Consider the following 12,024-nt stretch of genomic DNA (forward strand, 5'->3'; position numbering starts at 1 on the left):
AAATCACTTAACCACAGCCTTTCGCATTTCACTGTTGAACATAAGCCTCCCCAAGCTCGCGTCAAACATCCTGGGGATCTGCGTTATATTTATCTAGAGAAGAATACTGTTTCTTTTACACAAGTAGCTACGAAAAATCAGGATCCTGATATGAATTGATTCATTGCCCATAAATACTAGACCCGCGTTGGCGTAACGGCCACAGCACTGGTTTGTGGGCGTTTCACTGGCGGTTGTTGGTTCGATCCCCCAACATTTGTATTGACCATACAGATTGTAGGTCTTCCCGCCGTGCCTCGGAGAGTACGTTAAGCCGTCGGTCCCGATTGTTATCATGTAAACCTGACAGTGATCGTTGCTCATAGAAGGGAATATATCCGCTAACCTGCATTGGAGCAGCGTAGTGGATTAAGCTCTGATGATCAGTTTATGAGTAGAAGTGTAATTATTTTAAGATTTTTAACCGACTTTCACAAAAGGAGGATGTTTTCAATTTGACTATATATTTTTTTATGTATACGTCACTAAACTTTTGACTGGGTGGACTGATTTCAATGATTTTTGTTTTAATCAAAATGTCGTGCGTGTCATGTGGTCACATTTAAATTTAATTGAGAGCTAACAATTACTTTTCGAGTTAAATCTAATAATGCGTATTTACTTGATTATTATTTCATCTATTTACGTTGTATTACTTGTCGATGTAATTGAAGTAGTTTTTTTTTCGTTTGCGAGCAAATACAAATAATTATAAGTAATACTGTTTCTAAAATAATAGGGGGTTAGTACCGAAATAGAGGTTCCTATTATTATTATTATATAAATTAAGAGTCTCACCTGATCATAGCCTCGAGCTCGTGTCGTTGTTCCCGGTGTATGACCGACACAACGTGTACGGGAGAGCGCGGCGCGTCCTCTCCGTCCCCTTCCCCCTCCACGCCCTCTGAGCCTCCGTTTAAGGACGCGCAGTACTGAGCGATGAGTGCGTGCTCTTCATCACTGTTTACAATATTGTATAATGTATTCGGTTTGAAGGACTGATTGACGAACTTTAATTATTAGACATTTTTTAATTTTTGTTCAGATTTTCTATAGGCTATTTTAATTTAAAAATCTATCTCTAATATATAAAATTCTCGTGTCATGGTGTTAAACATTGAACTGCTCCGAAACGGCTCGACCGATTTTAATAAAATTCTGTGAGCATATCGGGTAGGTCTGAGAATCGGCCAACATCTATTTTTCATCCCCCTAAGTTATAACGGGGGGGGGGGGGGGGGGTAAGGAAGTTTGCGGGGTCAGCTATTTTACATATACATTTTTTTTCGAAAGAAAGTAAAATTTAAGTAGCCACAAGTATGTTTACAATAATGTTTAATAATGTATTTTTAGTATACAATAAAATGTAAATAAAAAATATATATATATATATATATATATATATATATATAATTTAGCTTACATAGTATGACACATGTTATGTTATTTAAGTCGCTTACATTACGGATTAAGGTAACTGGATGTACAAGGTACATCAACACATATCAATCATCATACAAGGTACTGGTGTTACCTTAATCCGGCACTGAGCATATATCACTTATTATTCTTTGTACCTTCCAAGAATATTTTAATTTGTTCTTATTAATAATCTCGTGCAAATCTAAAAAAATCATATAAAAATAACTATGACAGATCATTTTGCACACCGCACATTAAATATAATTTCATCGGTCCAGGTCTCAAGTTACTTCTTACCTGTTGTACAACAAAACCGTATTTGCTATAAAAAAAAAATATAAATACCGTCTATACCATGTTCGGTTACGGATGCTAACCTCACTACTTCTGATATTGTTGCCACAGTATCATTGTAATAATAGTACAAAAATAAAAATAAAAAAATGTTAAATTGTTATTTGTCGCCTAACGTTTTGTAAAAATATGAAGATGCCCGACTTGGGTACGACCTTGACCTTACAGAAGATCACAGCTAAATAATACTGCTTTCAAGCAGTGTTGTGTGCCTGTTGATGAGTAAGGTGACCAGAGCTACAGGTGGAATTAGAGACAGGGTCGGCAACGCGCTGCGATGCTTTCGGTGTTGCAGACGTGTATTAGCTTCGGCAATCGCTTACCATCAGGAGAGGCGTACGCTTGTTTGCCGATCTGGTTATGTATAAGAGTACTCCAGCGCGTCGTTATATATCGAGAGTACCTGTCGGGCGTGTCGGGCGCCGCCGCGTGCTGCGGGGACGGCGCCGGGGACTCCAGCGCGTCGTTATATATCGAGAGTACCTGTCGGGCGTGTCGGGCGCCGCCGCGTGCTGCGGGGACGGCGCCGGGGACTCCAGCGCGTCGTTATATATCGAGAGTACCTGTCGGGCGTGTCGGGCGCCGCCGCGTGCTGCGGGGACGGCGCCGGGGACTCCAGCGCGTCGTTATATATCGAGAGTACCTGTCGGGCGTGTCGGGCGCCGCCGCGTGCTGCGGGGACGGCGCCGGGGACTCCAGCGCGTCGTTATATATCGAGAGTACCTGTCGGGCGTGTCGGGCGCCGCCGCGTGCTGCGGGGACGGCGCCGGGGACTCCAGCGCGTCGTTATATATCGAGAGTACCTGTCGGGCGTGTCGGGCGCCGCCGCGTGCTGCGGGGACGGCGCCGGGGACTCCAGCGCGTCGTTATATATCGAGAGTACCTGTCGGGCGTGTCGGGCGCCGCCGCGTGCTGCGGGGACGGCGCCGGGGACTCCAGCGCGTCGTTATATATCGAGAGTACCTGTCGGGCGTGTCGGGCGCGCGCGCGCCCAGCTCCACCTGCGCCAGGCGCGAGGCGTACAGCTCCAGGCGCGAGTGCATGTCGTCGGGCGCCGCCGCGTGCTGCGGGGACGGCGCCGGGGACTCCAGCGCGTCGCCTGCGGGCAGGGGGACTGCTAATCGAGTTGTACACGTGGGCAGGTGGAGGGGGGGTACTCTACTAATCGAGTTATGCACAAAGACGAGCTCGAGGACGTCGTAAGTTGTGGGAGCTCGCCTGGTAAGAAGCCTTAGGGTTCGATGACGGTTTAACAGATTAAGTCACACGTATATAATTTTTGAGGTAAGCGTAATAAAGTTTTTGAAGTACAAGAGCGCTACGCAAAACGTGATCGGGCGAGGCGAACGAAAGTTGAGAGAGAGATATAAGTTAGTGAAAATAGAAAGAGAGAGAGTTTATTTACTTCAGTCGTGTGGTCGTAAGCACACTCTTTTTTTTTAAATTAAGACACAAACCTATCCGCTTTCGTTGAAAGTTGTTGTTCCTTTTTCTTTAATTGTTCTTAAAACTACCATCAAATCAGAAAAGAAAACCTAACAGCTTAGAACTACTAGCTTAACCTGTCATAACAGGGAACAGACAATATTCTGTTAGGTCTAAGCTACGCTTATAATAAAATTATCTGCAATCGTCTAATAAAACAAATTTTAAGCGAATAAACTTTCATTTAAATTTCTAAAGTCTTTAATGAAACAGCATTAATGTTACCATAAATATATTTTAAAGTACCATAATCTATCACGATATGTCAATTTAAAAAAAAAAATAGATAAAAAATTCAAATGGGTTCGAACATTTTTGTAAGGAGCCTGGCATATCTAGCCGCCGCCATCTTGATTTTTTTTCAAAATTTCCGAACAAGATAAAATATGGTATTGAGATATAATATTTGAAGACAATGGAGTGCTCACACACGCGTAATAACTCGATTTTCAATGATCGCCTTTGGACACAAATGGCGATCTTTACTTCCAAATATCTCGGAAACGTGACACTTTAGGATACCATCTTATATAACATTTTTTGTTTGTATAAGTGTCCTCTATCCAAATATACCACTTTTATCGTGCTCGGAAATTAAAAAAAAAAAAACCAAAATAGCGGCGGCTAGATATGCCACAAAGGTTCGTACCCCTTTATGGGTCTGGAAGAAATGGGTAATTAGCCATAAGTCCGCCCATTATAGTTCACTGTCTGTAACTATCTTTATGCTTTGTTTGTAATATATCCGTGGTGTACAATAAACTATAAAATAAATAATAAATAATAAAATTCAAACCGCGCATTGGTGACGTTCATTATTTTCTGGTCACAAAAATCAAAATCGATCACTTCCATTTAACGCTAAATATTTGGAAATCTTTTATATTATTTTATTACTCTACCTTCAAGAACAGTCTGGACTGGCAAGTAGCCGACTCTTGGATGTTTCTTAAAGTATCTTGCAGATTTGAATTTATTGCGAAGAGCCCTCGTGAAGTCTCGCACGTCTTCGCCGGATGTCGTCTGAAACATTATTTATAATATGTACAATATTATGTAACAAGATCTATTCTGGAGAATAATTATCAAATTCATCAATTCCAACGTATTTTAACCTAATTGACTCGCGATTATAGACGCGCTAACTTCAATGGCTCTTGCTTCTCGTATATGGGTCACAGCATGATATTTATAGCCTAAAATCTGATCATGTGTATAAGTATGTTCAATTTTATAAGAATCTGTTCAGTGCTTTTTGTGATAAGCGTATTCCATATCAAGTACATGAAAATTCTGAGTCATCTTTTTGGTTGCAGTAAAATTGGTACAATATGAAACTGAATATTTGTTGTCGTAAAGAATTCTCTTCATCAAATTTATATATGTAAAAAAAAATCAGAAACTTAATATAATTAATGGGTATATATGTAAGTATAACGAGACTTCCCAAAGTAACATAGAAAATTAATTGGACTTACGGCTGTGCAGTATTCTTGCATTGGATGTGTAAGTTTGTGATTTTTGGCTTTACGGCCGTTGAAGAAGCATTTCTGGCACATGTCGAAGTTGAAACACTTCAAGCAGCGGTATCTGGAAAGAAAATACACATTATATATTGACCATATACGATTAGTAATAAGTTATAATTGTTAAAAGTAAGTTTCCAACGAAAATTCAAAACAATGTTATAATGTATGTCAAAATCGGTAGTGATGAAACGGTAAAAGTAAAAATGTTTTTAGTAATTGATTGAATTGGGTTCTGGTGTATCAATAAATACGAAACAGTTCGGAAAAATATTGAATTTAATACTTTTATGTTGCAAGAACTTATTAAAAATTTAAATTACTATGCAACTTTTTCTAGCTACAGGATAAATAAACAAGTATGGTACACGATTTAGCTGTGCGTATATAGCTCCCTGGCCCATAATCAAAACGATGGCAAAACGCGACGCAGCTAAAAAAAAACAAAACTAAACACAACTCAAGAAAACTTGAACAGATATAAAAAAGCTACGTAACATCTGCAACAGAATGTGTATGGACGCTAAGCGCCGTTACATTCACTCATCAATTTAGGGTCTCTGCCAATCCCAAGTTTGGAGATTCCTTAGGTCGTTAGGGGTGGGCAAATCCACAGTAACCTGTCAAAGTTCCGTGGATCTAAATTATTTAAACACACATTTCATTACTCCACCTGTAGCTGTGGATTTCAATACTAGGGCTGCAACGCTTTCATTTTTATCTACTCATGTCTCACCAGACCTACCCAGCTTTTCATTTGAAACAGTCTCGCAGGAAGATATTGAGAATCATGTCCGATCTATATCAACTAAAGCAATTGGTAGCGACAACCTCAGTCTCAGTCTCGACATGATTCTTCCGGTTTTGGAGGACATTGCATCTGTAATAACTCACATAATAAATTTTTCACTTACATGCAATATCTTTCCATCACTATGGAAGAAAGCCGTTGTCATACCCTTACCTAAAACCTCTAATCCTACCATCCCTTCTCAATTTCGGCCTATATCCATTCTTCCCTTACTCTCCAAAGTTCTAGAATCCGTTGTTCATAATCAAATTTACACTCATCTCTCTTCTTACAACCTTATATGTCCTTATCAATCCGGTTTCCGTCCTTCTCACAGCACGGTTGGAGCGCTGCTAAATGTGGCGGAGGATGTGCGGTGTGCAATGGATCAAACCAAGTTCACTGCCATGATCTTGCTTGATTTTAGCAGCGCTTATAACTCAGTTGATTACGACATTCTTTTTAGTACCCTGCGCGCGATTAATATTTCAACCGCTGTTCTTGACTGGTTTCACTCCTATCTTTCTGGACGTCAGCAGTGCGTTACTTTCAACGGCACCACACCAGATTGGATGGATCTTACTGCTGGTGTTCCACAAGGTGGCGTCTTATCTACTTTGCTATTTTCTGTATTCATCAATAATGTTTCTCGTGTTATCACTTCTCCCTTCCATTTGTATGCAGATGACTTACAAATATACAGACACTTCAAGTTGACCGAGCTGCATGAGGCTGTTGAAACTTTAAATAGTGACCTTGCTGCAGTTCAGGTCTGGGCTAAATCTTTTGGGTTGTTGATCAATCCTGCTAAATCACAAGCTATTATTATTAGAAGTAGTCGATTGAGAAGCAGGCTTGACTGGGGACTGGTTCCTAAAATCTAATACTCTGGGGTTCCGATTCCTTACTGTGATAAAGTTAGGAATTTAGGGCTCATTATGGACTGCAATTTATCCTGGCTCATGTCAGCAAAGTCAGCAGAAGAATACACTTCACATTCCACTTTCTCAAGCGTCTCTAATATTTTCTTCCAATTCAAACCAAAATTATGCTTGCACAAACCCTTCTACTACCTATCCTTGATTATGCTGATGTATGCTATCTGGATGTGACTGAGGAGCTACTTAGAAAGTTAGAGCGTCTCCAAAATCTTGCCATAAGATTCATTTTTGGCCTGCAAAAATTTGATCGCATCTCTCACTTTCGTGCTCAGTTAAAATGGCTCCCTATTCGTCTTCGGCGTGATATGCACATCCTGTCCACCCTCTTCAATATCCTTCATGATCTTAATGCTCCGTTGTGTCTTCAATCCCAATTTCACCTCCTGCCCTCTCCTACTCGTTCCAGGCGCTCTGGCAGTGAAACTATGTTAGATATACCGAAATGTAACACAAAATTTAAGTTAAATTGATTTACGGTACGCGCGTCCGAACTATGGTACAATCTCCCAAGTGACATCAGAACTAGTCCTTCCCTTGTTTTCTTTAAATATAAATTAAAGAAACACATGCTTTCACTAGCAAATGTGTAATCATCTTTATAGAATATGTATGTATTTACATACGTATTGTAGTGAGTTTGTATAAGTTTCTGTATGTGTACAAGTGTATTTTTGCATTTTGGTATGTATGTATCTTTAGATGTATTTGTTAGTATGTAATATATTATATATAATTATATATATATATATATGTATAGATTTATCAAATTTATCATCCTTTCTTTTTTTTACGTTTTTTTCTTGTTCCTAGTAAATCTTCTTGCACTGTTTGCCTCGCTATATGAAACACTTATTCATGACCATGGGTTGACTGGAAGAAATCTCTTTCAGAGATAAGTCCACCTTTGCCATAAACCTTATTATTATGTTGTTTTTACATGTATTTTTTGAGTGCAATAAGTGTATATATATATATATATATATATATATATATATATATATATATATATATATATATATATGTCTTCAATTAGATGTCTATTATAATAATTCTGAATATGCCCCTTGATATATCCTCTCGATCGATCGTGTAACAATTGTGTCTTAAATACATAATTTTACTAACCCTACGAAAATCGTCAGAAACATATTAAAAGTTGCAAATATCCTCACGAATATTATAGTTAAAAATGATATCCTTAAGTCGAAAATGATCAGAAAGGAAGATCGAGTAAAGCGCAAGCTCACCTGAAGCCAACGATGGGATAGTCCTTGCAGATGTTGCACTTGGCCTGGTGGCGCGCGCCCTCGGCGGCGGCCAGGCGGTGCAGCACGGGCAGCCACACCATGGACTGCGGCTCCTTCTGCAGCCACTGCAGGAAGTGGAACGCCTCGATGAACTGCAGCTGCCCGTCCGCGTCCCGCTCCAGTGTCTTCTCTTTGGCGTCTTCTTTCTCTTTTTCCTTGTCACCTGGAATTTCATTGTGATATTTCCTTTTCTTCTTTTTTATGTCACTAGGTCGGCAAACAAGCGTGTGGCTCACTTGATGGTAAGAGATTGCCGTAGCTTATAGACGCCTGCAACATCAGAAGCATCGCAAGCGCGTTGCCGACCCAATCCCCAATCCCCCCAGGAGCTCTGGTCACCTTACTCACCAACAGGAACACAATACTGCTTGAAAACAGTATTATTTTGCTGTGATCTTCTGTAAGATCGAGGTACTACGCCAGTCGGGCTGCTCCATATTTTGAGGAGGAAATTCCTGCTGTGCCCTACCTCAGTTAAATAAATAATAATGTTTGTTTTTGGCTTGTCAAAATAGGACGTTAGTCTTGAAGTGACGAGTTTTAAAACAAGTTTTTAACGGGCATCTGGAACTGGGATCTGAAGAAAAAGATGGTATATAAAGGTATTTCAAACTAAAATTTGTTTCTTGGCCGGTGAAAAGAGGAGATAGATTTTGAAATGACGAATTTCCAAAAACATTTTATAAGGCCTCATATAGGAAATCCACATAAGGAAAAATTTGCAAGAAAACTTTTGGAGAAACTATTTATAAGGTGCTTCATATAGGAAAAGGAAAAATATGCCTAAATAAGAAAAAAATTGCAAGAAAACTTTTGGAGGAACTACGATCCACGTTTATACATACGTCAACTCACTGTAGTAGGTTATAGCCGGCTTTCTTTAGTATAAGGGGTATTTATATTTACTCAGCCTTTGTATTTTAGAAGCTGTTAGAGAACAATGCAGTAACCAATGCAACGCACCATAACTTCACGCCATTGTAAAACTTAAGATATAATTACAATGTCCCTAAGAAGAACCATTTTGTACGATAATCTTTTATTATCTAAGATTTTATTTTTGTGTTACCCACATTAGGAATTCTAAACATTTTGAATATCATATCAAAAATTGACCGCTCCAGCGGGGTTCGAACCCGCGTCTCCGACGTACCGTGTCGGCGCTCTAGCCAATTAAGCTATGGAACGATACACCCGCTCGAGCGAAATTTTCGATATGATACTTTTTAATTTCGGTTTAAGCGAACCGTGGCGCCGTCTATAGTGAGCTCTTTACAGAAACCCGTAACTATTCAAAGTTTCATATTACAATGAAAATCTTTGACAGGAGACGACACCGTGCTATTTTTAATATCTAAGATTTTATTTTTGTGTTACCCACATTAGGAATTCTAAACATTTTGAATATCATATCAACGATGCGGGGTTCGAACCCCGCTGGAGCGGTCAATTTTTGATATGATATTCAAAATGTTTAGAATTCCTAATGTGGGTAACACAAAAATAAAATCTTAGATATTAAAAATAGCACGGTGTCGTCTCCTGTCAAAGATTTTCATTGTAATATGAAACTTTGAATAGTTACGGGTTTCTGTAAAGAGCTCACTATAGACGGCGCCACGGTTCGCTTAAACCGAAATTAAAAAGTATCATATCGAAAATTTCGCTCGAGCGGGTGTATCGTTCCATAGCTTAATTGGCTAGAGCGCCGACACGGTACGTCGGAGACGCGGGTTCGAACCCCGCTGGAGCGGTCAATTTTTGATATGATATTCAAAATGTTTATAATCTTTTATAATATACCGCCATATTTTTGCTGAGCTATAGTTTACCTGCTTTTCTATCCAGCGTGCTACCTCTGTTGCCCTCCTTGGTAGCGACTGAGGCTTGCTCGAAGCAACTCCTCACGGAAGGTTCAATATTAGACCCTCCGAATGCCGCAACTTCTCCTAGCTGTCTTGGAACCTATAAGCAAATATTTACAATTAAACATGTGACTTATTTGTGCCAAAATATTGCCCTCAACCCATATCAGTATGTTTTTTTCAAACCTATATAAGTGTTTCTTTGCCATATTTGAAAAAAAAAACAAAACAAAAATACCTTAGTTGTTTTAAGTTTAGTGTTTAAACTTTGCAATGATATAATTCTGTTTTCAATCTTCTGCTAACACAGTGTGTGATATGTATTTTTACACTATAAGACCGTACACTTTTGCAGTTAAGAGAGAAACTTATATAATTATATGAATCTTATCCTTACTTGTATACAATCGTGTAGAAGTAGTCCTAGTTTTCTTTGGTCAGCGCGACAAGACGGGTCAGCAATTAAGCGGAACAAATACCTAAAATAAAAAATAAAAAACAATATTGTTATAGCAAAATAATGGATTTACGATTAAACAAATTATCCGACATAAGTAGCGTTCAATTTAAACTTAATTTTTTTATTATCTGTATTTGTCGTTGGGTGTAAGATTTGGCTGATGTTTATCAATATATAGAAGCGTCATATTAAATGCTCATTATTATGTGAACTAATCTCAAATATTATAATTGACTTTCCAATCTATCTTACCTATATTTTTCTTCCAAGTGTCCCTTACAGAGCAACACCAACCCGACCTTGAAACTCAACACTCTGATCTGGCCGGTTCGCTGGCTGTCGTACACGTTCAGCAACCAGTTGATCGATAAGTCCAGGCAGAGTGGAACATTCACTAGACTTGGGTTTTCTGCTGCGATAACCTGTAAATAATTATGATTATAAAACTTCGAGAATTCAAGCTGATAATTGTTTTACATTACAAAGTGTTCTCTGTTAGATCGTAAAATTATGATTTTTTAAATACACAAACTATACTTTACAGATTTGAAAAGATGAAAATACCTTTCTTATGAAAAAAGTTTTTAGACCTGCTGTGTATAAATGTAATAGTAAATATCGGTACCTACCTCATATAAAGATGTAAGTACGGTGATCATGTCCGGAATATCTATGAGGCGATCATTTTGGGCCCGCAGTCCGTGTGAGTCGAAGGACTCTAGAGCAGCAGGTAGTTGCAGCATGTGCACTAAAAACCATTAATAATAATTAACAACAGTCTTAGGAAAAGTATACAGGAACAAACTTGTACCAATTTCAAAATTAATTAAGTACCTAATCAATTTTGAATTTGTTATTAATTTATTGCTGAACATCTAATGAGCTAAATTAATAATACATTATATGTGTTGCTATTAGCGAAAATCTAAATTTTTTTTGGACCAATTTCGCTCTTTTTTTAAGTATTCTAATACTTTAGAATTATCTTGCAAAATGAAAAATAAATAATTTTTCGTAGAAATTTGTTAATTTCAGTAAACATATACAAACGATTATTGTAATTTCATACGTTTGAAAGTTCTCAAGACAGAACTACATATAATTTTTTTATATCAAGTTTTCTTTTCTATCCGATATTAGGCCACTTGTTATTCGCGCCTCTAGCCACAGTACCGTGAACTTGTTGCCACGTATCGTGTGACAGAAGCTGCGGTTACAGCGGTGTCGTTAATGTGAAACCACTTGAAAAATTTCTATAAAGTAAAAGTCGGATGCATTTATAGTGACAACTGACAACGTTTCTATGGTGGGAAATATTTGCCTAAAACCTGACTTCAACTAAATATTTGTACTTAATTCGACTTATATTTCAATAATTAATCGTAGCGAAAATTATGCTCTACCAAAATGTTTAAAAAAAAAAAAAAAAAAACGAGCGGAAAATATTGTTTTGATTATAGAGTTTCTGAATGCTTGTTGTGCGGTTGTTAAATTACACAAAGATCCTCTGAAAATTATTTGTTACCGAACGTTATCAAAAAAAAAAAAAAAAAACTAGTGTAGATAACACAACTGAAGTAAAACTTCTTTAGCTTGCACTATAGACTTGACCTGTGTCTTAGACTCTTAGATATACGAAACGTAACTGGATATGAGAGAAAGAGAGAAAGAAAACGTGTCCTCGCACCTCTCTCTCTTGCTTCGTTCGTCCCACCCGATCACACTTTTCGTAACGCTCTTATCACGCATTCACCAGCTCACTCCCTAAGTCAGGCATGCCTAAAGAAGTTTTACTTCAAAATGTTTTAAAAGTAGCGACAAAGCGGTCGATCTTC

General features: G+C 38.3%; 1 protein-coding gene across 1 annotated transcript in view; it reads right to left on the bottom strand.

Annotated features, from left to right (window-relative positions):
• Nucleotides 1-12,024, bottom strand: part of LOC123664217 (dystrophin-like) — a 132,324-nt gene that overhangs the window by 3,275 nt on the left and 117,025 nt on the right. The window contains exons 11-19 of the mRNA XM_045598813.1: nucleotides 10,819-10,937; nucleotides 10,442-10,611; nucleotides 10,127-10,208; nucleotides 9,697-9,829; nucleotides 7,805-8,027; nucleotides 4,779-4,890; nucleotides 4,203-4,323; nucleotides 2,779-2,914; nucleotides 838-999 (exon numbers count right to left, since the gene is read on the bottom strand). Of these exons, the coding sequence (XP_045454769.1) occupies nucleotides 838-999; nucleotides 2,779-2,914; nucleotides 4,203-4,323; nucleotides 4,779-4,890; nucleotides 7,805-8,027; nucleotides 9,697-9,829; nucleotides 10,127-10,208; nucleotides 10,442-10,611; nucleotides 10,819-10,937 (1,258 nt within the window). The remainder of the gene's footprint in view (nucleotides 1-837; nucleotides 1,000-2,778; nucleotides 2,915-4,202; nucleotides 4,324-4,778; nucleotides 4,891-7,804; nucleotides 8,028-9,696; nucleotides 9,830-10,126; nucleotides 10,209-10,441; nucleotides 10,612-10,818; nucleotides 10,938-12,024) is intronic.

The sequence above is a fragment of the Melitaea cinxia genome, chromosome 21 (assembly GCF_905220565.1).
Source record: "Melitaea cinxia chromosome 21, ilMelCinx1.1, whole genome shotgun sequence".
Classification (NCBI taxonomy): domain Eukaryota; kingdom Metazoa; phylum Arthropoda; class Insecta; order Lepidoptera; family Nymphalidae; genus Melitaea; species Melitaea cinxia.